This window comes from Melitaea cinxia, chromosome 30, assembly GCF_905220565.1.
Source record: "Melitaea cinxia chromosome 30, ilMelCinx1.1, whole genome shotgun sequence".
Classification (NCBI taxonomy): Eukaryota; Metazoa; Arthropoda; class Insecta; order Lepidoptera; family Nymphalidae; genus Melitaea; species Melitaea cinxia.
Genome location: NC_059423.1, coordinates 8,396,370 through 8,423,429, shown reverse-complemented (window position 1 = coordinate 8,423,429; position 27,060 = coordinate 8,396,370). Strand labels below are relative to the sequence as shown.

Genomic DNA, 27,060 nt, shown 5'->3' with positions numbered 1-27,060 from the left:
TGAATTGAAAGCCAAGCATTTGATGTATCCTTCTCACCCGGTAATTAATTAGTTAACTACTACGTAACTACGATTTTCTACTTCCTGTATAAATATTATTAATTTTCAGTAAATTAGTTCCGACACCAAAGTTAAAGTAATTATTAATTATTATTAAAATATTAATATTACTAATATTATATAGATTACCGAAAATCTTCTCGAATGAACAAAGATATACATACAGAGGTCGTTCGCTCAAACTCTTTTCAACTCTTCTTTTGTACTATTCATTTTAAAAGAAAAAAAGCAATAAACCAAAAAAATAATGACCTAAAACTTATTAAAATTCAAAAAAAAACAAAAAACGCGGAATAAAACAAAAAAAAGTGCGTAGCGACAATAACACACACGTAAAAAAAAACGATGCCACGATGCGAATAAAAAAAAACGTGAACAAAGCGAAATGCCACAAAATGCCATAAAATGCCACATTGCGAAATTATATGTAAAAAAACAATGACCTTCTCGACCCTCGGCGATATCGTAAGTATATCGTAGGTCGCTTTCATGGTCGCGTCAAAATTTCTGAAGAGGGCCTCCACGCGCGGCAGTTGGGATAGGTTGAGTGATTTCGGCCTCTAGTTCATGGGGTAAGACCACAACCAAAACTGACTTCAATATCACCGAAACATATGAAATCCATGGCAAAACAAACATTTAAACGCATAAAAAAAATGGAATGAAATAGTCAAATTCTGTTTGAAATTTCCATGTGAAATTTTGTGTCGAATTTTTTTTACGAAAAATAAAAAAAAAATAAAAAAATAATAAAAAATTATAGAAAAATGAAATCAAAAATTATATTTTCATTTTTGTTTCGAAATTTAAATGTTTGTTTTAATAAAAAAAACATAAAATAAAATGATTAAAATAATATAGAAACTTGAAACCATCACCGTATTGTGAGTGATTAGACAGCACGCGTTAGTGACAACATTAAAACATTAATTTAACTAAAAATAACAGAAAAATAACTAATAATAATTTAGAGTAACAAAAATATCATTGGTTGCTAAAAATGATTTAGAATTTAATAGTCACTGGTTCGACTCCTTTATATAACTGAATTACATAGTTACATAAAAAAATGTTTGAGCAAAAAAAAATCAAATTAATTTGTATTTATTACATGCAACATCGACCAAAAAAATTAAAAATCTTTCTACATGTTAAAGGGAGTAAAATCGCAGAAAAAAAATGTTTCTAACACGTAAACAAACATACACATAATAAAACATACATATATGTATGTTCACATACCTGTTTCCCGCCCGGCTCTCTTCGCTTATCGTTGTACCTCGTGTCTGTTCCGCTATCTATAGAGCTGTCTTTGGATCCATCGGAATCGATGCGTTTGTCTGGAAAAAAAAAAGTGGAAATAACTGGATTTATGCGGTATTTACCTGAGAAAAAAACGAGAAAAAACTAAATTGAGAAAACCCTTGTTTTCTTAAGTCGTTTAAAAAATACAAAAATAACTGAATTTATGGGATACAATTTGTAAATTAATTACTAAAATTTGAGACTAACTAAAATAGCTACGACATGACAGTGCGATTTTGAATAAACGAATGAAGATCATATTCTGAAAATTTTAAAATCTTTTGTAGGAAAAAAAAAACAATTTAAAGTCTGTTCAACGAGAAGAGATACCAAACGTAAAGAAAGCCCAAGCCCCCGAATTTTTTTTTATTTTATTTCGTGTCCTGAAGCACTCGGAGTGATTTTTATATTTCGATAATTATTATTTAAGAAGTATCAAATCTTATACAAATAATTAAGTAATTATCAAAATATAAATATACTTTACATTTAAAAAATTTGTGTAACTAAAAAAAGGTTACAAAACCCTGCACAGTTGAATGACCTCGCATTTGGTTTGTTTACGTTTGGTATCTCTTCTCGTTGAACAGACTTTAGTTTGATTTTTGGGTACTGGGTCTGAAGCCTCGTCACAAACGACCAGCGGGGGAGTGGGAGGTAAAACTGTCGCTGAAAATATCCCATAACGTATAGACGATCTATAAGCACATTAACTGAGGTGGGGAACAGCTGTCAATTTCCTGCTCAAAATATGAAGCAGCTCGACTGGGTTAGTAACTCGAGCCTACAGAAGATATTAAAGTAATAAATGCTTCACACTCAAGGATTTTCTCCTGTGAGGGGGTCCGGAAACACACACAATACACAAATATTGTTGTTATATGTTTGTTTTTTTATAAATTTTATGATTTTTTTAAGCGTGATTATTTATTGATTATTTTATATTTATTGATTATTTTATATTTTTTGATTATTTTGTTTTTATTGAATTGTTTAAATTGTTTGTTAAATTTAATGTTACTTGTTGTGATAAACTTAACTAAGGCATTGGGTAACTGTAATGTTAGTTCTAAGTTTTTGTTAATGCATAAATAAATAAATAAATAAATATTCCTCGATATTTATAATGATAGTGTCCAGAGCTTCAGAAAGAGTGTGCTAACCTTTTTAAGAGAGTCTAATAAAAATTAAGTTAAAATAGAAATTGTAAGTAAAATATACCTATTCAATTAATTTCATAGATTAAGGCATAGTTAAAGTTAGTTAATAGTGAAATAATTTCATAGATTTAAGCATGCTGTGACATCTTCGTAGGCTGTACAGCTACCTTATTTGTTATTTAGTGTTAGTATTAGATATAAGATTTGCTGTATTAGCTACTGGCTGTCCATGAATAAATAAACACAACGGCCAGACCACGACCAACATCTACAAGCGGGGATCGAACCCGCGACACCGCTCCTGGCGGCACTCACCGGGCAGCACGCGCGCCGCCCACTTGCCGCGCGGGGCGGGCGCGGGCGGCGCGGGGGCGGGCGGGCCGGGGGCGGGCGGGGGCGGCGCGTCGCCCAGGCTCTTCTTGGCCCACGCCGGCAGCTTGCCGATGCGCAGCCTGCGGGCAAACGCCGGACCGTTACAGACACGGGTGCCGAACGTGTAAAAACGTGTGACTTTCATTACAAATAAGGGATCGACCATTAATTACGCGCATCATCACTAGGAGGGAAGGGAGTTGATATATCATATGTATCTATTTTTCATTGAACGGACGATTTCTAAACCAAATATACAACCTTATTGCCCGTCTAAAAATTTGTATCAAATGCTTATAGAATATTCTAAGAATTACAATATACTTTGCGTAAAAAACGGTCACCAACCCGCCTGCCCAGCGTGGTGACTATGGGTAACACACATGAGTTCACACCATTTTTGGCGTGACCTTGTGGAGGCCTATGTAAAACAGTGAACTGTGATAGGCTGAAATGATTTGCATAAAAAAATACACGTGATTTCTGAGTACTTTTAGTCTAAAACCTCACCAAAAACTACCAGGGGGGGGGAGTAAAAAATTTGTTAAAAAACATCACAATTAATGGCCGATAAAAAATTCCCCAACTCACGTGTAGTCCGGCACCACGGGCGTACTGAACTTGTCGTCGACGGTGATTTCCCTCGGAGGGGAGCCCAGGTGGGAGTCCGTCTCGCTCTCCAGGCCTGACGTGCCGTTCGTCGGGTCCACCTTCCTGTCACACGAAATGACAATATTAATGTTACGATAACGTGGAAATACAGCAAGAAATTATTGAAATAACTGATGATGATCTAACTAAATCTATGGTATCGAATTCGAAGACGGGCAGCAGCGTCTTTGGTGAGACAAAGCCAGTACTGCGGTCACCAACCCGCCTGCCCAGCGTGGTGACTATGGGCAAAACACATGAGTTCACGTTATTTTTGACGTAAACTTGTGGAGGCCTATGTCCAGCAGTGGACTGTATAGGCTGTAATGATGATCGAATTCGAAGCGCACGCTGAAATTGAGGAAAACTTTACTTTTCTTCATATTCGCAAAACAACGTAACACTATTCATCATTCACCCATGGGAAGAGAGGGGGTGGCTATATTCTTTAGTACTGTAGTCACACAGTACACTAACAGTATTCACAGTGACATGAAGAAGTTTTCTATAGTGAGAGAGGAAAGGAGGAAATGGTACCATCTGACGAATACCGTCGCCAGAACATAATGCAACATTAGAGGAGTTGTGGAGATTTTACCGAATTTTAGTAACATGTGTGTACACTTGACGCTTGAAAATCACAAAAAAATATTTAGAATTAGGATGCAACTGTAAAGATAAAATCTTTCTTATATCCAGTTCCGGTAGAAACTGTTATAGGAGTTCATCAAGCAGTAGGCGGTAGCGCACATGACAAACATTTGTATTGGCCATACAGGTGTCTACCATGGTCGGGGTGTTTGTGCAGTCCTTGTGGGTCTCCCCACCGTGCCTCGGAGAGCACGTTAAGCCGTCGGTCCCGGTTGTTATCATCTACGCCTGATAGCGATCGTTACTCAGAGTATTTTTTTTTTATGTCACTAGGTCGACAAACAAGCATACGGCTCACCTGATGGTAAGCGATTACCGTAGCTTATAGACGCCTGCAACACCAGAAGCATCGCAAGCGCGTTGCCGACCCAATCCCCAATCCCCCCAGGAGCTCTGGTCACCTTACTCACCAACAGGAACACAATACTGCTTGGAAACAGTATTATTTTTTTTTTATAGGGAATATATCCGCCAACTCGCATTGCAGCAACGTGGTGGATTAAGCTCTGATCCTTCCCTAACATGGGGAAAGAGGCCCAGTAGTGGGATGTTACAGGCTGAAGCGCAGGCGGTGGTGGTGGCGGTGGCGGTGGTGGTGGCTCACCGTCCGCGGCGGATGGCCTGCTGCGCCAGGCGCGCGCGCATGGTCACCACCATGTCGTGCGGCACGCGCCACACGAACACGCAGCCGTCGCCCGACGCCGACACCAGGTGCTGGCAGTCCGGCGTGAACCTGGCCACACACAACGCTTAACACTAATATCAAAACACATATATAGTTCGCGTCTGTTAGGTAGTCATGTCTATGGTCTAATTTATGGTTAATTAAAAAAGAAATAAAGATTTCCTTCCTTTCGTCTATGGCTTCAACTACAGTGAACACGTCTTTCGTTAAACCCTTTCCCATATTAAGTATTTATATTATATAATAAATACCGAGAACATCACAGCGTCGTGTAAAAAGAACGCTGACTGTCAAAATGCGCAAAAGCGATTTACAGTGTTCTACTCAACTCTTGAAAAAACTTTTTCGTACTATCCATTTTTTGGAACAGTCTGATTTTGGTAAACAAACCGCTGTCAATCGTAATTCACGTTTTTACCGCATTTATCACTCACCTTCACAACACATTAGCTTACGGACATTTATAAAACTCCATTTACTATTTATTTCACTAAAAACAAATATCAATTCATCATTTTAAACACATAAAAACTATTAAAATACGAATATCGAGAGCACAGATAATTAATATTTTTGAACACGACATTTCAATAACTAAAAAATTTGTTACTGCTTTTGTTTAAAATAATGTAATTTTATAAAGTAATAATTATTATATATATATTTAGTCAGAATTATTCGCACTGGTATTTCTAATATTTTTAATGTACCTACCAATAACCATTATATGAAGCCGCGAGTGAAAGCCTAATTAAAAAATAAAACAGTAGTACTTTTGTGCGCGAGTATACCCATGCGCAAACGAACCCCCTCCAGTTTCTTTCAGCGTTCTTTTTACATGACGCGAACTATACCAGCAATATTTCACTAAACTACATCAGAGAAATCAATAAATTTATTTCTGCGCATTTCGAAAGTCAGCGCTTAACATACAGTACAAACCAATATCCTTAGCCTTAAGGCTTAAACAAACATTGTACAAACTACCTTTGAATAACACTGCATGTGCACACACGCGTACGTGTGTGCACGCTTGTGTGTGTGTCGCGTGTGTGCGCGTGTGTGCACTCACCGGAGGCCGGTGACGATCTCCGAGTGTCCGCTCATGGTGGCCATGCACTCGCCCGAGTAGTAGTCGTACACGCTCAGGATCTTGTCCGTGCTGGACGTGGCCAGGTAGATGCCGCTGCTGTCCAGGGACACCTGGGGAAACGACCTTGTGTTGACTGTGCTGGGGAAATATCTGGATAGTTGAAGGTATTGCAAAATGTTGTAATACCACTGTTCGGTCTTAAACCGAACGCTCGGTGTTCCGACACACCGAAACAATATCTCACGCGCATGGCGTCGAGTTTAATAAATTAGGCTAACTCCGTGCATTTTACTGCTGTGTACATTTTACCGTTCTCACAATGTGATGCGCTTATCAACATTAAAAACATAACATATTTTATAAAGATTTTGGAGCCCCCTTTTTACAAATTTAAAATTATAACATTATACATTACTAAGGCTCAGGCACCCTAAAATAATCGAGTATGTACATTGAGGGTATTTGAAAAAAAAATTTTGAGGGTACTTTGAAATTGATACTGATGGCAAATCTACAATTTTTCACATAGTATCTATATTTTGCCGAAGCGTAACACCGTAACTACTAAACAAATTTTAAGGAGATTTGGCAAAATTTAAGTTCATGCTGTACAAAAACCGCAGAATGTCTCAAATTAACATATATTTTTTAGGGGCGACATCGTCAAGTTGACAAAGTCTATTAAATAAAGAATAGAAAAATAGACGACACTTCATATCCCGAAATTTAATGATTCTGATTTTTACCGATCACCTGTATACCTTAATTAGGGTTCCGTCCTCGGCGGTGGTCCCTCGGAAGGTCTTGGTGTGTCGCCCGTGCGCCGCGCTGTACACGCGGACATTGCGGTCCTGCGATACAGTACAAATTATCATCATATACAAGCGGTCGTAATAATGTAATACATTTATTTCTGACAAATCAAACAGCGGGTGATTGATATCAATACGACGATAATCGAAGTCCAGCATTACATATTTATGTACATAAGATAGTTGAAAGTCGATACTGTATGTCGGAGAGGACATTCAGTCACCGCTTAGCATTAATTTGTAGGAAAACACCAACCAGTACACAATGTATGGAGAATGGCATGTGGAGAAGTGGCTTTCTTGCAACTACGAGACTATTGACTTCAGTTAATACAATACCAGACGTTCATCGCGATTCCACCCAGTTTTAAGGTTCATCATCTGATGATGATGATGATGAATGATAAATGATGATGATGATGATGATGGCGTGGTGATCGAATCATTATTGTGGATCACGACCGCACGCAAACACACGCAGAAGCACGCCTGCATCCGCAAAGGCCGCACGCACGCACGCACGCACGTGTAGCTCGCACGTGCACTGCACTCGAGCTGCCCGACACGGCCTGCCCGCACGGCTCACGTCTGTCACGTCTACACACGCGCGCGCACGCACCTGGCACGCCGTGAGCACGTGGCGGCCGCCCGCGTCCACCTCCATGTCGTACAGCGTGCTGCGCCCCGACACGTTCTGTCCGCGAGCGAACTGGTAACTGCCGTCCGCCATCTGTGGGATACAAGTACTTCAGTGCATATTTCACCGTGTCTATCATGGGATGCGCTCATTAACATTCATTAACATTAATAACATTTAAATCTAATAAACATCTTGAACCTATGTTCTTTTTGATTTTAAAATTTAAACATAAAACATTTCGCTAAGGCTCAGGCAGCCTACATTGTGTGGTCCTTCGAGCCGGATCTGAACCAGCGACCTATGGATCCATTTGAAGTAACATCCACGGCGTTGGCCTAATTTATTTAGTGCGGCGTCATGCATGTGCGATGTTGTTTTGCTGAGCAACACCTAAATGCTCGGTAATTCACCGAACAGTAATAGTAATACATTAATTGAAACCACCTCTACAGACTGTGCTTACTTTTAATGTCCACAAGAGTATTTTTATCTGCATGTTCTAAACTATGAATCTATCCACCAAATCAAGCAGTTTCCGACATAACTTCTAGAAAAAACTAAAACTTACAGTTCTCAACTGCCTAAACAGTATAGTCTTGTCCGCACCACAAGACACCATCTGCAGGCCACTGCCCGAACTCAGGAACCGAACAGCCGTTATTGAGGACGAGTGTTCGTCCAAAGTTTGGAGAATTTGGTAACCCTGAAATTTAAATTTCATTTCTTAAATCTTGTCCTGAAATCTTGGTTTATACGATATTTTGTTTGGACAATGATTGAAGCAGTACACTTTAAAAGTAAAAATTCGAATCACAGCTTCTAAATCAAATTTTTGACCAAGAATAAGAGGTTAATAGCTCTAGAACCTAGTTATTATATAGTAAGGTATTCAGGAAGTGGTTCGGAAATCTACTGCGTAAGTCTGTTATTGTCGCGGTAGGTGTATGGTTGCAGCGATCAGTTGGCAGACGGCAGGTGGAAGGTGACAGTCGGTAGGTAGCAGGTGGTAGGTGGGAGGCGGTACCCGGTCGACGAGGAAGACGTGCACGAGGCGGTCGCGCGAGGCGGAGGCCAGCAGGCGCGGCGCGGGCGCGTACTCCAGGCACAGCACCTCAGTCGGTAGTGGGAGGGGGAGTGGGGGGCGGTAGACAGCAGGAGCGGTACCCGGTCGACGAGGAAGACGTGCACGAGGCGGTCGCGCGAGGCGGAGGCCAGCAGGCGCGGCGCGGGCGCGTACTCCAGGCACAGCACCTCAGTCGGTAGTGGGAGGGGGAGTGGGGGGCGGTAGACAGCAGGAGCGGTACCCGGTCGACGAGGAAGACGTGCACGAGGCGGTCGCGCGAGGCGGAGGCCAGCAGGCGCGGCGCGGGCGCGTACTCCAGGCACAGCACCTCAGTCGGTAGTGGGAGGGGGAGTGGGGGGCGGTAGACAGCAGGAGCGGTACCCGGTCGACGAGGAAGACGTGCACGAGGCGGTCGCGCGAGGCGGAGGCCAGCAGGCGCGGCGCGGGCGCGTACTCCAGGCACAGCACCTCAGTCGGTAGTGGGAGGGGGAGTGGGGGGCGGTAGACAGCAGGAGCGGTACCCGGTCGACGAGGAAGACGTGCACGAGGCGGTCGCGCGAGGCGGAGGCCAGCAGGCGCGGCGCGGGCGCGTACTCCAGGCACAGCACCTCAGTCGGTAGTGGGAGGGGGAGTGGGGGGCGGTAGACAGCAGGAGCGGTACCCGGTCGACGAGGAAGACGTGCACGAGGCGGTCGCGCGAGGCGGAGGCCAGCAGGCGCGGCGCGGGCGCGTACTCCAGGCACAGCACCTCAGTCGGTAGTGGGAGGGGGAGTGGGGGGCGGTAGACAGCAGGAGCGGTACCCGGTCGACGAGGAAGACGTGCACGAGGCGGTCGCGCGAGGCGGAGGCCAGCAGGCGCGGCGCGGGCGCGTACTCCAGGCACAGCACCTCAGTCGGTAGTGGGAGGGGGAGTGGGGGGCGGTAGACAGCAGGAGCGGTACCCGGTCGACGAGGAAGACGTGCACGAGGCGGTCGCGCGAGGCGGAGGCCAGCAGGCGCGGCGCGGGCGCGTACTCCAGGCACAGCACCTCAGTCGGTAGTGGGAGGGGGAGTGGGGGGCGGTAGACAGCAGGAGCGGTACCCGGTCGACGAGGAAGACGTGCACGAGGCGGTCGCGCGAGGCGGAGGCCAGCAGGCGCGGCGCGGGCGCGTACTCCAGGCACAGCACCTCAGTCGGTAGTGGGAGGGGGAGTGGGGGGCGGTAGACAGCAGGAGCGGTACCCGGTCGACGAGGAAGACGTGCACGAGGCGGTCGCGCGAGGCGGAGGCCAGCAGGCGCGGCGCGGGCGCGTACTCCAGGCACAGCACCTCAGTCGGTAGTGGGAGGGGGAGTGGGGGGCGGTAGACAGCAGGAGCGGTACCCGGTCGACGAGGAAGACGTGCACGAGGCGGTCGCGCGAGGCGGAGGCCAGCAGGCGCGGCGCGGGCGCGTACTCCAGGCACAGCACCTCCGCGTCGTGCGCCTCCAGCGTGTGCAGCGCCGCGCCGTCCGCGCCGAACACCCACACGTTGCCGGCGCGGTCGCCCGCCGCGATGTGGCGCCCGCACGGCGACACGCGCACGCACCTGCGCACACGCACGTTACACCACACACGCGCACGCACCTGCGCACACGCACGTTACACCACACACGCGCACGCACTTGCGCACACGCACGCTACACCACACACGCGCACGCACCTGCGCACACACGCGTTACACCACACACGCGCACACACATGCGCACACACTGACATATCACATCTCTGCACACGTACACGCTCACACATTCACAAGCAAACGCACACGGACAACAAACACACGATCACGCACGCACACGAACGCAGGCTCACCTGACGCCGGTCTTGTCGTCGTACGTCTTCGATTTGTCCTTATCGCTGGTGGCCGTCAGGTCGACGTCCTTAAGGAACTTGAGCTCGGGGTCGATGTACAGTACTTTGGTAAGTTCCTGGAAATTGAATATGTGCCGATAAAATGAAATGGGCAGAGACCACAGGCGCGCTAGCCCTAACAACAGCCGGCGACGGGCACTCACGTTGCTGTAGATGTTGCGCGGCGGCGCGGCGGGCGGGCGCAGCGCCCACAGGCGCAGCGTGTCGTCGCTGGAGCACGTGAGGAAGCTGCCGGCGCCCAGCGGGCCCGCGCCCACCACGTCCAGGCCCCAGATGCAGGCCGAGTGGTACAGCGCCGAGTGCGACTTGCCCACCTGCGGACGAAGCGCGAGCTGTCGGATACGGTAGCCGTCTACGAGCCACGGTAACCGCTAACCATCGCGTGAGCCGTAAGCTCGTTTGCCGTTGTTTTCGTTCATCATACCCGTTTGATATCCCTGACGTCCCAGACGTACAAGCTGTGGTCGTTGTATACGCAGGTCAGCTTGTGGTTTCTCTCGTCATACGTCAACGCGATCGCGTCCGGGTAGCGCGCGTTGTTTGGCTGACTGAACATATGACTGGAATAAAAAATTATTATTATATATATTTATATTCCTCATATTAGTTGGGAAACTGAAGCTATGAAGTCATGAAAAAGACGAATATGAATCTATAGCCATAACAAACAATTAGTAATAACAAACTCAACAACATATGGCGCTGTAGGTTAAGAATTCCAACATAAGTGTTAGTATACTTATTTATTTTTACAGGACAAAAAATTATTAGGCTCCTATGTAGCTAGTTTTAATATTATGGTAATTCAGTTTATGGAAAACAATAGACATTTTTTCTCGTAAAATTAAAAAATACTATAATTTAAAACTTATTCACGCTATATAACTAGACTTACTTAATATTGTGTCCCTGTGATACGTCGACGCCGAGGTAGTGGGTTCGAGGCAGCGTCGTGACGTATCTCAGCGAGGCGGGCGCGAAACACCTCACAATACCCTCCGCGCACCCGACGAATATGTACTCGCTACCGATTGCCATGCAATTTGCTGAAGTTGTCTGGAAAATTGAGAAATTCAATTATTAAATAATTGTAAACCTCTACTTCTCACTGCTCGTCACTAGATGGCGCCACGCGATACTGATAATTTTCAAGTACATTTTTTGAATACTATTTCAAATTGTCACTTTATTGTCAGGAGCAACCCAGCTGGAGAAGCACCTCAACCTTACAGAAAATGACAGCCCAATGGGACTGCTGTCAAGTAGCACTGAGTTCCCATGTGAGTAAGTAAAGAGCTCCTGGGGAAGTTAGACAGGCTACCGTAACTGCTTACCATCAGATAGTGCCTTGTATATAACGACCGCTCCGGTGTAGTGGTGCGAGTAGTCGCCTATAATACAGACAGATTGCAGGTTCGATTTCTGCTCAGAATAATGTTTGTATTTATACAAATATTTCTTTCCGGTTTGGATGTCTGTTGTTGTGGGTCTCCAAACCGTAGCTCGGAGAGTACGTTAAGCCGTCGGTTCCGGTCGTTATCATGTGCAACTGATAGCGATTGTTACTCATCGTAGGGTAACATATCCATCAACCCACAGTGGAGCAGCGTGGTGGGTTAACCTAAAATACTTCTCCTGCATGGAGATAGAGACCTAGGCTCAAGGGAACAGAAGTGTGTATGGAGTCACCCACCCTCAGCTCCACCCACTTGTCCAGCAGCCGCCGGCCGTTGAACTGGCACAGCAGCCCGCCGCGGGTGATGGCGTACGTGCTGTCCGAGGCCTCGCCGCGTCCACACGCCACGTCGCAGAACTCGTTGTCCTTCTGTTCGCCGAGGATAGCAGATCTGCCCATCAGCGGAACGGGTTCCTTGAACTGTAATATTATAATATCAATGTTAATTACCGATTAGCAACATCCACCAACCTGCTGTGGAGTAGCAGGGCAGATTAACCTCCAATCCTTCTCTTATTATCTTACAATAATACTGATTTCGAACAATGTCGTGTTCCTGTTGGTAAATAAGGTGACCAGAGCTCCTGGGAGGATTGGGGATTGGGTCGGCAACGCGCTTGCGATACTTCTGGTGTTGCAGGCGTCTATAAGCTACGGTATTGCTTACCATCAGGTGAGCCGTATGCTTGTTTGCTGACCTAGAAGTCCTTTCCATAGCATAATGCAGTATAACTTTCCCACTAATTATGATATCATATCTGAGTCACATTTACTGCATAGATTAGTATGAGTTATATCATTATCAACATCTTAATTTGGTTTTATTAATTTGTCTTGACTAAGATTGTATGTACTGAGATAACGTGATATCAGAAATGAGTGAAAGAATATAACACATCTATAAATAAAAATTAATCTCTACTTCACTCGTAACTTGAGGATATTACTACTAAGGCCCCGTTTCAACAGTTGCAGATAACGCTATTTGACAGATGACGGTATCCGACAGTTGAAAGTTTTTGATTCATCATTCTTTTTACCATCGAATCCTACTATATTTATGAGATATTTAACCGACTTCAAAAAAGGAGGAGATTACTCAATTCGACCGTATATATATTTTTTTAACCGACTTCCCAAAAAGGAGGAGGTTCTCAATTCGACTGTATTTTTTTTCTACTTGACGCTTTTTTTCGTCGACCTACGTTGTATTATACCGCATAACTTTCTACTGGATGTACCGATTTTGATAATTCTTTTTTTGCTGGAAAGCAGATATCTCTAGTTTAGTACCATGATAAGGAAACCAGGATCTGATAATAGGATCCCAGAGAAGTCGAAGGAAACTTTCGAAAATCAGCATAAATTTTTACTGTGTGTACCTGTGTGATTTTGATGATTTTTAATTTCATCGAAAGCCGATGTATCATGTGGTCACATTTAAATTTCATCGAGATCTGATTCCAACTTTTGGAGTAATCTTTGATAATGCGTATTTACTTGACTATTTTTTCGTCTACCTACGTTGTATTACTTGTCGATATAATTGAAGTCGGTTTTTCTTCGTTTGCCTGCAAACACAATTATTCTATTCATATATAGTTTATTAAGTGAGGAGAAACAGGTCCTACTGGCCTATTCTACGTCCCGCTGTCAAAGTCTATTCGTATTGTCGTCCATCAAATAGCGGTATCCACAAATGGTGAAACAGGCCCCTAAACCACTAAACTACCGATATTATTCATCTTTTCTCTTTCAAAGTTTTTTCTTTTCATATTTCTTGGAAAAACTTCTTACAGAACCAAACATAAAAATATCAATTCATATAAATTGACCAATATTCTAATTCTTACTAGTAAATATAGCTATAATATATACAATTTCAAGCCAATACCTTAGCGTTTCTCGAGTACTCCAAATACCAAAACTTGACATGCCTGAAGCCGACTGTGACAAAATAGTTGCCACTCTCCGAGAAACTGACTGCCTTTACTCGAGATGACACCTGAAATATACGAACGGTATTAAGACATCTGTATAAAGAGGGAGCTACTCGGATTCTAAGACTTTGTTGTTTCTTTATCAGTGATAATCCTGTAGCTTTCAAACTATATGAAGTACAGACTTAAAATGTTCCTTACTATGATGATTATAATGAATAATAATATAAATAATAATAATAAAATAAATAATAGATTTACGAGACCCATATCATGGGGAGAAGACACATGAAACTGAATTACACCATAAAAAAATTATCAGAATTAATTGTTAGCTTTTATTGTTAAAAGCCCTCCTCTCACAATCAAATAACTCCCTTTCATCCTAGGTTATTCCTAGGACCAGAAAGGATTCCTGCTGTCCCCTGTACGATACAAGTTAAGACAAGTCATATTTAAACACTCAAAAAATAATTATTTTACATAAAAGTAAATGTCACCTTATTACTCGCAAGCTTAAGGTTGGCGCGCCAGTCCCACACGTTCACTATCATGTCATGCTGGGACCCCACCGACACCAAATACTTTGAAGAGGTCGAAAATGCCTGGAAATATTATCAATTTCTAACATTACGAATATATCCAATTAATAAGTTATTCATAATTTTTTCTGACGTCTAGAACTATTTTTAACCGACTTCAAAAAAAGGAGAAGGTTACTCAATTCGACCGTATATAGTTTTTTTTTTTTTTTTAATGTATGGTCAGGGATAACTCCGTCGTTTATGAACCGATTTTGATAATTCTTTTTTTGTTAGAAAGGAGATATCCCTAGTTTGGTACCATTATAAGGAAACCAGGATCTGATGATGGGATCCCAGAGAAATCGAGGGAAACTCTCGAAAATCCGCATAACTTTTTACTGTGTTTACCGATTTTGATGATTTTTAATTTAATCGAAAGCCGATGTTTATCATGTGGCCACATTTAAATTTCATTGAGATCTGATTACAACTTTTGGAGTAATCTTTGATAATGCGTATTTACTTGACTATTTTTTCGTCTACCTATGTTGTATTACTTGTAGATATAATTGAAGTCAGTTCTTCTTTGTTTGCCTGCAAATACAATTATTATCATACGTATGGAATTACTGATTTGATCCTTATTTAAAATGGGTCTATGTTAAACCATTTCATGTAATAATATTTTAAAAGATGAATTAAACTTAACAACTAAATTAAAATATATATACCCCACCCTTATATATACCCTACGCAACAATCCCATTTCAACCTAAAAATATATCAAATAATTTTGAAAAATAAAATCCAAATCCATCCATTAGTTTGAGAGTAACGACACATAAGACACATAGACAGGCATTGATTGGCCGCAAACTTGTAAGACCTCTGTTTTTGTGTAGGAGGTTAAAAATATAATTTGTAATCACATACCACACAGCTGACTCCATGCGTGTGTCCCTGGAACTCGGCGATCTGAACCGCGCCTGAAGCGGTGGGATCCTGAAATTAAGACAAAAACATTAATATATTTTAGTTTAAAACTTCATAATAAGTATGGTAACAGTCTTATGATTTATACTAATCTCAGTCTTAATTCCGCAACTCGCCGCTAGATGGAGTCACGTGTTTCTAGCTACTGACATTGACGTTGTTTATTATTACATTTTTCCTTCAAAAACATAATGCACCACATAAACACATGATAATACATGTGGAACAAGTTTATTGCACGTTATCGTACTCTAATTACTTAAGCTACATAGTGCATGTCATGAAAAATATGACCATTAGAAAAACATTATTTAATAATCAATAAATCTGTGACTTTTCCCAATTTGCAAATAATAAAAATGGAATAATTTATTTGTGTCAGACTTTCTTTTTAAAATACTTGTCACCTCTACTAACCCAGTCGGGCTGCTCCCGATTTTGAGCAAGTTATTTCCAACATACACGGGTGACCGTGGCGTATGCGACGTCGCCGAAATATCGCGAATTACAAAATGACAAGACCCGTAGAATCAAAAGATACTCCCCTTGTACCTCAATTCCCCATATAGAGAACAGGTATTTGCCCAATAGTGGTATTGGCACGCTATGTTTACCTGTAGATCCCACACCCGCACAGCGGGCGCGTGCCCACACTCCCCGGTGGCGAGGTAGCGTCCGTCGGGCGAGAAGGCGACGCATGTCACACTTTTCCTCGACACGTTTAAAACGTGAGACTGCCGGTTCTTGCGTACGTTGTACAGGACCACTGTGCATCTGGAATTTAAGGAAAACGATTAAAGAACAAATAAATAAACTCAGGATTTACTCCCGCGTCGGGGATCCCGAAAACACACATAATACACAAGCACAAAGCTCCAGACAAAACATCTGTATGGCCTATACGAATGTACGCCATGTACGGGGATCGAATTCGCGACCGGCGCACAGAGGGTGATTTGACCCAAAAAGCTGGCCAAAATTCAATAATTCAAAATTTATAAATATTAGAAAATTTTGCTACATAGTCATAAACGTCGCGACGTTTGCTACGCCCCGATAAGTCTTCAAAGTCTTTAGAGGGACGACCAACACTTGATATTTTTTTTCTCGTCATTGATATTGTCCCTTGCAGTCAATCTCGATTCATTTTCAAAAATTTATCTTCTGTTCCTTTTTGCAGCTATCCACCGTGAGTTCATTTCCGACTTTAGCTTTGAAAGTTTAATGATAATTTTTTTCCTTTCCTTACTATTTAAACTGTATTTAATTTGACACTCCCGTTTAGGACCCAGAAAAGACGGTTCTTCTGGACAAAATAAATGCCGAATCTGATGGTACCATATATACCTTATTGTACAATGACGATTCAAGTACTTTTGAATCCCACTTGGATAAGGATTTTTTTTAATACTGAAACACAGGACGTATGGCAAGTTAGCTAGTAAGCTAGGTAAATGGTGGTACATACTCATACACACACTAAACGAGTCGCTTATAGCTAAAACAACAGTACCGGTCGTCGGTCGTGAGAAAGGCCGCGTCTGCACATTCGTCATACATATGAATAGGTTCGCGCCCACGTCTGTGGTACAGAGACGAGCGGAGCGATAGGCGGTAGCGGTAGCGGGCGAATTGACTTAAATATGGGAATAAGATTGGCTCACTTTCGCCGAGTTGCACGAAACAATAATTTTAATTTCTTTTCGTGCAACTCGGCGTTAATCTTCTATTAAAAATAATGTAAACTTTTAAAGTAGACCTTTCTTCACTTAGAGAAACGATCCTTATCAGGTGTCTATAGCGGGACCGATAGCTTAAAGTGCTCTTCGAGGCAGGGTAGAGTGACCTACAAGGATTATAGGTATTACTTATTTATCAACTCATAGTTTTTTTTACAAAAAAAACTTAACGAAAATAGATTCTAAAACAACCAAACTACATCATCTAAAACTGGCGATCTTATCGTTTACAAAGATCCAAGCAGTCCTAAAGCTATGTATGCATTAGCAAAATTTGACGCGCAACACATGACGCTCAACATGCAACTATACAATGGACGTTCAGTCACCAACAACATGAGGAGCTAGTGTTGGTCTCAGCTGCGTTTGTTATAATATCATCGCATAAAAAAAGAGGAAAAAACGTTGGTGGGTTAGAAATTACTTAAGAAAGTTCCGCGTCGTCTCCCAACATGTTGAGATGCATGTTGAGCGCCATGTGTTCCGCGTCAAATGTTGCTAATGAATACATAGCTTAAAGAATAGCTTCCCGCTCTCGTTACCACCCCCGCTCCTCTCATCACTAACACCGCACCATAACGCCGTGGCTAAACCATTACGCGTCCCATGTTAAACTTTTGTCGACACGTGACGTTCACTTAGTATGTACGCCGCGACCTCCCATAAGCCATTGGTTTGTTATAACATGTAAGAATGCGTTTTAAACGTGCATAAATGATTTACAATATAACTGGACGTTTCTCGCTTATACATGGTTAGTAATAGACTTACGGCCAATTTCAATGCTTTATCTATCGATCTCTGAATTTGCTTATCTATAATATAAAAATGAGTCGCTGAATGTGTTGCTAAGCGCAAAACTCGAAAACGGTTGGACCGATTTCGCTAATTCTTTTTTTTTAATATTCCTTGAAGTACGAGGATGGTTCTTACGGAGAGAAAAATTCTAAAAAAAAAAAATTTAAAATTTCCTGAAAAAGTCTAAAAACAACACTTCTATACTCCCATACAAAAGATTTGTGATAATACTTAAAAGTCACTGTTAGGCGATACGAAGTTCGCCGGGTCAGCTAGTTAGAGATAGAACTTTGACTTAAGCGCCATACAAATTGTATCAAAATCCTATCGCTAGTACGCAAAACCAGAGACAGATTATTGAAAACGGCCGATAAAGCTTAAGCTTAAGTAACGGTAGGTCTCACAGGACATGTCTGAACTTGTACTAGTTAAATGGTATACTGACGGTTTTGAAAGAGTAACAGTTGAGTTTCTCAGCAATTTTTCTGACTGGAATGTACATTCTGAAACGGCAGTCTGTAAGCTACGGTAATCGCTTACCATCAGGTGAGCCGTAAGCTTGTTTGCTGACCTAGTTGTATATAAAAAAAGTCGTAACGCAATGTATTACAGCCCATAGGTATTTGCCAATCTTACGTAGACGTTATCACACAATTAAATTGATATAGGGACTAGGGGGATATAGGGGGGGGAATTATTATTTGGCAAATTGCGTTAATTAAAATGCGTTTTAGATTGTAGAATGCCTTCCATAGAATCGTAGTTACTAGTACATATATACAAAGGTATGTGGTGTGCAGTTCACACACGGCTGAAGTAAAACTTCTGAAAAGTCGTAGGAAAGTAGATCGACGATGATCGCGGTCCCGTAAGAAAGGTCGTAAGCGCCATTAAAACGCGTTTTGAGCAGTGATGTATTCTATCTCATTCTCTCAAATACATTTATGTGTTTCTATCTTTATCGTGACATATTTTAGTTTCATCGAGTTACAAATCACAACGATTCCAAAGAAGTTTGTCTTCAAAAACCAAAATTAGCTCACAAATTTCTCAAAATAACATTGTGACTTACATTGACTTGCTCTACTACTAAACAAATAAAGATAACGTTTTAGGTGAGAAATTCCGGCTTAATCATCCGGGATCGAACCTATGCCAGTGTGTCACGGACGATTTACGAAACCGGAAGTAGGGGTCCATGAACTTTGGTTATTCGAGTCCGTTATTATGGCGACATTGTAACGTTACGATCTTAATGTCTTACTGTAACAATAGTCAACTTTATTACGGGTAGAAATGAGAAGTAAGTATAGCCGTGGTCCGCGACGTCGCCTGCCAATCGATTTACAGTAACTCTTGAAAAATAATAAAAATATTTAAACATAATTTTTAAGGTAAGTCGTGTTTTAATGTTAAGCATTTTAACATCATACGTCAGCTTCTTGATTTTTGTAAAAACTGATCTTGATAATATGTTAATGATATCAAAATTATCTGGCAATAAATTTAAAGTTTGTATTAAAAAGAAATTGAAAGTTAAAGCTATATACTAATATAGAAATGTATAAATATATACTTTACTAGCTGTGCCCGCGACATCATCCGCGTGGAATAAAAAAAAAACAATTGTTCAGTTCGCAGAGTTATGAAATAAATCCATTTCTAAAATAAAAATAGCCTATATTACTTCTTACTATATCAGCTATCTGCCAGTGAAAGTCCCGTCAAAATCGGTCCAGCCGTTTCAGAGAGTAGCCGGACCAAACAGACAGACAGAGAGACAAAAATTGTAAATGATGTTATTTTGGTATGTATATCGTGTATACCTACATCCATATGCATTTAGTAAAAAGCGGTTATTTTAATATTACAAACAGACACTCCAATTGTATTTATTTGTATAGATTAATATACACAACTGCACCGCAACTTAGCAGTTTCCATACAAGGTACACTAGTTAGGCATACATACATATAAGGCAGGTATAATATAATGCTTATTGAAAATAATAATCCGAAGAGTTCAAAAGAGGTTAAATCATCAATATACTGTGTTAATAACTTTAAAACATGGTATAACGACCCCTCGCTCGTTTCTGTGGGTAGGTGAAGCGATTTTTAAAGTAATTGAGTCCGGGACAGGGGTGGGACGTCCGCGGGCGCGGCTGACCCACCCTCCCGGATCAATATGTAACTTTAAATAAACGTAAATAACCGCGTTCATGATTGGGGAGATGATCTAACCACGTGACACTTTTTGTAGTAAAACTTCTGTACGCACGCTTGACTTGGCGAGTAATCTGGTAAATGCGTGACGAGAGCGTTACGAAAAGTGTGATAGGGCGAGGCGAATGGAAGTCGAAAGGGAGATATGAGTTAGTGAAGATAGAAAGGGAGAGAGAGTTACGTTTCGTATATTACTGTAGGGGCAAGAGTGAGAGGTGCAAGCAACCAGTTCGAAGTAAGTATGAAGGAAACTCCGCTTGGTGGTAAGTGGTTACCGTAGCCTGGACTCCTGTAACATCAAGATCATTGCAAGCGCATAGCCGATTCTACCTGCATGGGCGCTCCGGCTACCTCACTCAGCACAGAAACACGAGTCTACTTGCGAGCTGTAATAACGGTTTTAACATTATATAAGGTTGAGAAACTTCCATTGTTAAGTTGCTTCGACATTTCTAGTAATACCTATAGATATCTTATCATCATCATCATTACAGCCTATACAGTCCACTGCTGGACATAGACCTCCACAAGTATACGCCAAAAATAACGTGAACTCATGTGTTGTGGCTGACTTTGTCGCACCGAAGACGCCGCTGCCCGTCTTCGGCCTGTGTATTTCAAAGCCAGCAGATGGATGGTTATCCCGCCACCGGTCGGCTTTTTAAGTTCCAAGGTGATAACGGAACTGTGTTATTCCTTAGTCGCCTCTTGAGACACCCACTTACACACCACTATAGATATTTGCCCTACCTAAATTAATCGACTACGAAAGATAAGACTGGAATCTGGATAATTTGGGTTGTTTGGAAGAAATTGCAATAGCCATTAGCCATCCCGACTTTTTAAGTCATTGATATCAAAATATAATACGTCAATTGCTATAGATATTAATTTAATCACATGCATTGACAGCAGACGGTCGCAAGTTCTGTGCCTCATTCAAGTTCTATAAGCTTGGTAAGCGCAATAAAACAGCGACAGAAGCTTCATGCATCAAATGCAAAACAGAAACACATAAATCCATGATCTCTAAGTTGAGCTCGACGGATGATCCTCCAATCTCCCTCATTTACAGAAATGAGATAATTGCCTATTCGTGGGACACTGTCCAAATATTACAATAACAGTAACGGGAGACGGAAAAGCAATCAATGACAATACATCGATATAAGGTGCCATGGTCGATGCGGTCGATGACCACAGGAATGATAATGATGTAACACCAATTACGATGTCAGCGTGTACGTCACATCCGGCGCCTAAACTCTATGCTAACCGACCGCGCGAGAGTGGAATTTATATTAGCCGGAATGACGGACAAACGGACGGTTTGAGAAAACTTTTATAGATATAATTGTGTTTGCTCGCAAACAAAGTTAGACGAAACAATTGTCAAGTAAATACAGATACAGAGAAGTAAATACAGATCAAATTTAAATATCAAATAAAAATAGTCGAATTGAGAACCTTAACCTTTTTTGAAGTCGGTTAAAAAGTTAATGCCATTACTCTTGGTGACGCCATAACTTGCAAACGAATTTGCTGATCTCATTCATGTAATTCTCAGGAAGACGAAAGATGAAATTTGCGCAAAAAATTGTAATATTAAAACAGATCTTTAAACTAGCCGCGTTTGTTCACAAAATAGGAGAACGCCTATCGAGTCAGCTGGAATATCTAAATCAATAAAGTAAAGTAAATGAAGGTAGAGCACAGCAGTGTGTATATAATCTGTAAAAAATCTGGAGCAACCCAACTGGGGAAGTACCTCGACCTTTTAAGTAAGTAAGTAAGCTAGAACGCTCCTGGGGGATTGAGGTTGGGGTCGACAACACGCTTGCAATACTTCTGGTGGTGCAGGCGTCTATAATCTATGGCAGTCGCTTATCATCTCATGAACCGTACGCCTGTTTACCGACCTGTGTTAAATATATGCCATTGTGCTCGTGCACACCGTATCGTTACGGTAAAACTATTAGATAGTTTATAAATAATAATGGTCAAAGATTCGAGGCCCCCAGATCTTTGTTATTGTACGATTTCTTCATTGACGAAACATTTACAACAGAGTAGTATTAGAGTGTACAGTGTATTAACGAAAAGAAATAAAAATACCTACATACACATGTAAACTACGATGAACGATATTATAGCCCCGAGCCGCCCCTCGACCGAGTTCATAAAGGAGGTTAAAACGAACTCTGAAAGTTCATATTAATTCGGTAATTGAGAACCTACTTTGTAGCAAACTAAAATTACCGTTGAAAAGTCATGTGAAAATACTCGCTACTGTCCCGTTATACCCATTTTATAATAACACTGAAAACAAATTAATTATGGGTGAAAACTTGATTTTACTAATACTTTTTAAACTAAAACTATAGTAGCTAACAAGGGTGAGATTCGCCTGATGGTAAGCGATTACCGTAGCTCATAGACGCCTGCAATACCAGGAAAGTACATCCGTCCCCAGAAGCTCTGGCCACCTCAATCACCACAGGATCACAACACTATTTCAGATCTCCAGATCACTATTTGGCTGGTTCTGTAAGGTTCGCGTGCTAAGAGCAAAATGTTTCCTGCGTGTCTACCTTAATAAAATTTTAAACAACAGGAGCATTTATACGCATAACATAGTTTTCAACGGTCGATGTTTGTAAATGAGAGATATCCAGGAGACACTAAGTTGTAAGAAACTTTACAGAAGCAACAGAAGACAAAATAATAATTTTTATATTTCTGAATATTTTTTTCTTAAACTATAACTGACCAAAAAATGAATACTGGTATAAAAATAAAAATCCGTTAACGCGGGAATCGAATACGGAAAAGTTTACTTGAAGTGTAGTTTCGCATCACTACACCGAACTTTATAACACAAAAATCTATAATAATAATATATATAAAATCGAAAGGTCACTCACTCATCACGAAATCTCCGAAACTATAACACCTACAAACTTGAAATTTGGCAGGTAGGCTCCTTATAGGACGTAGACATCCGCTAAGAACGGATTTTACGAAATTCGACCCCTAAGGGGGTAAAACGGGGGTTGGAAGTTTGTATGAAAGTCGTATGTTTTTGAAGTAAGAGACTTGAAATTTAAAATTTATGCTCTATAGATGATGAGAAGGTGTCCGAATAACCTATCTTTACAAATCAACCCCCTTTTGGGGTTAAAACAGGGGATAGTAGGTTGACTCACTCATCACAAAATCTCCGAAACTATAACACCTACAAACTTGAAACTTTGTAAGAAGGCTCCTTATAGGGCGTAGATATCCGCTAAGAATGAATTTTACGAAATTCGACCCCTAAGGGGGTAAAACGGGGGTTGGAAGTTTGTGTGAAAGTCCCATGTTTTTGAAGTAAGAGTCTTGAAATTTAAAATGTTCGCTCTTTAGATGGTGAGAAGGTGTCAAATAAATGTATCTTTAGAAAGCAACTCCCTTTTGGGGTTAAAATGGGGATGGCAGATTGATTTACTCATCACAAAATCTCCGAAACTATAATACCTAAAAACTTGAAATTTAGCAGGTAGACTCCTTATAGGACGTAGACATCCGCTAAAAAAGGATTTTACGAAATTCGACCCCTAAGGGGATAAAACGGGGGTTGGAAGTTTGTATGAAAGTCCCATGTTTTTGAAGTAAGAGACTTGAAATTTAAAATTTATGCTTTATAGATGATGAGAAGGTATTCAAATAATGTACCTTAAGAAATCAACTCCCTTTTGGGGTTAAAACGGGGGATGGTAGGTTTACTCACTCATTACGAAATCTCCGAAACTATAATACCTACAAACTTGAAATTTGGCAGATTAGGCTTCTTATAGAGCTTCGCTAAGAATGGATTTTACGAAATTCGACCCCTAAGGGGGTAAAACGGGGGTTGGAAGTTTGTATGAAAGTCCTATGTTTTTGAAGTACGAGACTTGAAATTTAAAATTTATGCTCTATCGATGGTGAGAAAGTATCCAAATAATGTATATTTAGAAAGCAACTCCCTTGTGGGGTTAAAACGGGGGATGATAGGTTGACTCACTCATCACAAAATATCCGAAACTATAATACCCACAAACTTGAAATTTGGCAGGAAGGCTCCTTATAGAGCGTAGATATCCGCTAACAACGGATTTTACGAAATTCGACCCTTAAGGGGATAAAACGTGGGTTGGAACTTTGTGTGAAAGTCCCATGTTTTTGAAGTAAGAGACTTGAAATTTAAAATGTATGCCTTATAAATGATGAGAAGGTGTTTAAATAATGTATCTTTAGAAGTCAACTCCCTTTTGGGGTTAAAACGGGGGATGGTATGTTTACTCACTCATAACGAAATGTCCGAAACTATAATACCTACAAACTTGAAATTTGGCAGATTAGGCTTCTTATAGAGCGTAGACATTCGCTAAGAACGGATTTTACGAAGAGACTTGAAAAATAAAAATATATGCTCTATAGATGGTGAGATGTCCAAATAATGCATCGTAATCTATATATATATAAAGGAGAAAGGTCACTAACTCACTCATCACGAGAACTCAAAAACCACTGGGTGGTCTATCCATCCAAGTTGGACAAAGATAAAATTTGGCAGGGAGGTAGATTATAGTTAGCAGACGTCCGCGAACAACGGATTTTACGATATTCCACCGCTAAGGGGATTTAATTTGGGTTGATAGTTTGTATGAAACATATACAGCCTGAAAATAAAACTAAAAATGTGGTGTATAGAGAGGTTTTAAAAAATAATTATTAAATTATACTAAATTGTGCTTTTTAAAAAGTTACTCAGTTTGATAAGCATTTCAACTGATTAATTTCAACTTGAATGATTGACTGAAATAAAAAAGTAATTTGTGTTAAACATACATCTTCATAGTAATGCTTAGATATGCGCGAACATCATAACCACGCGAACGTAGTCACGGGCAACAGTTAGTGTATTATAAAACCAAGTCCCTAAAAGTGTATGTGATCGATTCGCTCAAAATCTACTGAACGGATTTTCATGCGGTTTCACCATTGGAGAGAGGGCTCCACCATTGGCAGGAGGAAGGTTTACGGAAAGGCTAAGCCGATTTTAATGAGAGTTTCACTGGAAGTTTGCCGGGAAAACTTTGTGACATACTAATTTCAACGCGGGCGAAGCCGCGGGCACAGCTAGTTATATCATATAATTATTATTCTTATTTGAATTATTTGTTCATAATTTATGTAATTACGTAATAATTATCATTAACCCAGATAAAGTGTGTTTGAATTTGTATATGTGTGTGTGTGTGTGTGTGTGTGTTTTACGTTACAAACACACACAAACACCGCTAGACCTGTTTATATGAACTAGATTTGCATTATCTTTATGTACACATTAATTACTTAACATATATTGATACTAGCCGACCGGCGCAGTTTTACCTGCGTTAACTGTTCTGCTCATGTGTCCATAGCACAAAATTCAATCATACAATGAGACAAAAATATTTTTAATCAGAATAAGTGCTTTTGTCACCGGTTGTAGACATAGTTTATCCTGAAAATAAGTTACGAATAGACTTTACCAGGAGGAGGTAGAATAGACCTAGGACCTGTTTTACCTCAAATAATAAACCACAGCATTTGGACTCATATGGGAAGAGAAATATAATAGTGGGATTCGATGGTGTAAAAGAATAACACATGAAAAACTTCAATAGCGTTATCCACAGCTTTTGAAACAGGCCCTAAAAATCTATAACTTTATACGTACTTAAGCAAAAAAAGGATCTATCTATATCATTTAGGTATATAAGGGGTGAGTCACCTTTGACGATGGCGTCTGTATGATGCATGGTGTATCGTCGAAATATCGACACTTTCAAAATAACTAATTAAATTCCGTATTAGTAGAAGTATTTATATTATAATATTCTCGTCATTATTCCTGTAAACTTTCAAGTAGGTCCCAATTAAGACTCATTAATACGCTTACGCTTCAGCCTGTAATATCCTACTGCTGGGCATAGGCCTCTTTCCCTATGTAGGAGAAGGACCATCCACCATGCTGCTCCAATGCGGGTTGGCGGATATATTCCCTACTATGAGTAACGATCGCTATCAGGTGTACATGATAACAACCGGGACCGAAGGTTTAACATGCTTTTCAAGGCACGGTGGGGAGACCCACAAGGACTGCACAAACACCCAGAGCACGGCAAACATCTGCGTGGCCAATACAAATGTTTGTCATGTGCAGGGATCGACCCCGCAACCGCTAGCGCAACAGCCACAAACCAGTGCTATGACCGTTACGCCAACGCGTCGTCAACAATCATTAACAATAAGTTTTATTTTTAAATGTTAGTTTTAACATTTTCGTTTCTCCATCTGTAGTATTCTATTCAAAATGGCTTCAAAACCACTTTTGAATCGTTTCAATCATCAAAATTATTTGCGCTTTTAATTAATTAATTATAATAATCCCACCAAAATGTAAAATGTTGCCAAGACGAGATCATATGGCTCGCACTGTCAAAAAGTGATCAGATCTCATGTAGAGCCAAGCTTCTAACTCTACAAGCCCTAACTTCACAAACTCTACACCTTAGTCAAAATATGTGGCTTGGCCGTTTCGCTACCGTCACGGTGGGGCGCACTATGGGCGTAAGGTGAAAAATTTATTCACATCCTGAGAATTTTGTTTATCTGGTGTAATCCAAACCCAAGATATGATGGTTCAAAAAAACGACGAAGCACTTCGAGAAAAGATAGGTAGTGCTTTTCGTTTTTTTTTTTTTTTTTTGACTCGTCTTGGCGGGGGCACTACCGTGCCCCCAGATTAATGTAAAGTTCCGATTCGGAATGTATATTCTCGTGAGAGGAATCGGCAAGAAACTCCTTAGTTACTCTTTTAAGAAAATGTAAATGCTTAGTAGATACTAGTAACAGTAACATCTTGAGTTGATGATAAAAGCGCTTTACGCTATTTACTAGGCCAATAGAAATTAACCATAATTGCGGT

The 27,060-nt window shown here is 41.0% G+C and overlaps 1 protein-coding gene across 1 annotated transcript in view; it reads right to left on the bottom strand.

Moving 5' to 3' along the window:
* Positions 1 to 27,060, bottom strand: part of LOC123668307 (mitogen-activated protein kinase-binding protein 1) — a 120,038-nt gene that overhangs the window by 20,775 nt on the left and 72,203 nt on the right. Inside the window, exons 3-21 of the mRNA XM_045602068.1 lie at positions 15,912 to 16,071; positions 15,238 to 15,306; positions 14,281 to 14,385; positions 13,735 to 13,845; positions 12,078 to 12,260; positions 11,280 to 11,440; positions 10,809 to 10,944; positions 10,528 to 10,698; positions 10,325 to 10,440; positions 9,854 to 10,058; positions 7,998 to 8,132; positions 7,409 to 7,519; positions 6,739 to 6,828; positions 5,957 to 6,087; positions 4,804 to 4,932; positions 3,489 to 3,611; positions 2,841 to 2,977; positions 1,303 to 1,400; positions 504 to 620 (exon numbers count right to left, since the gene is read on the bottom strand). Coding sequence (XP_045458024.1) covers positions 504 to 620; positions 1,303 to 1,400; positions 2,841 to 2,977; positions 3,489 to 3,611; positions 4,804 to 4,932; positions 5,957 to 6,087; positions 6,739 to 6,828; positions 7,409 to 7,519; positions 7,998 to 8,132; positions 9,854 to 10,058; positions 10,325 to 10,440; positions 10,528 to 10,698; positions 10,809 to 10,944; positions 11,280 to 11,440; positions 12,078 to 12,260; positions 13,735 to 13,845; positions 14,281 to 14,385; positions 15,238 to 15,306; positions 15,912 to 16,071 — 2,488 coding nt within the window. The remainder of the gene's footprint in view (positions 1 to 503; positions 621 to 1,302; positions 1,401 to 2,840; positions 2,978 to 3,488; positions 3,612 to 4,803; positions 4,933 to 5,956; positions 6,088 to 6,738; positions 6,829 to 7,408; positions 7,520 to 7,997; positions 8,133 to 9,853; positions 10,059 to 10,324; positions 10,441 to 10,527; positions 10,699 to 10,808; positions 10,945 to 11,279; positions 11,441 to 12,077; positions 12,261 to 13,734; positions 13,846 to 14,280; positions 14,386 to 15,237; positions 15,307 to 15,911; positions 16,072 to 27,060) is intronic.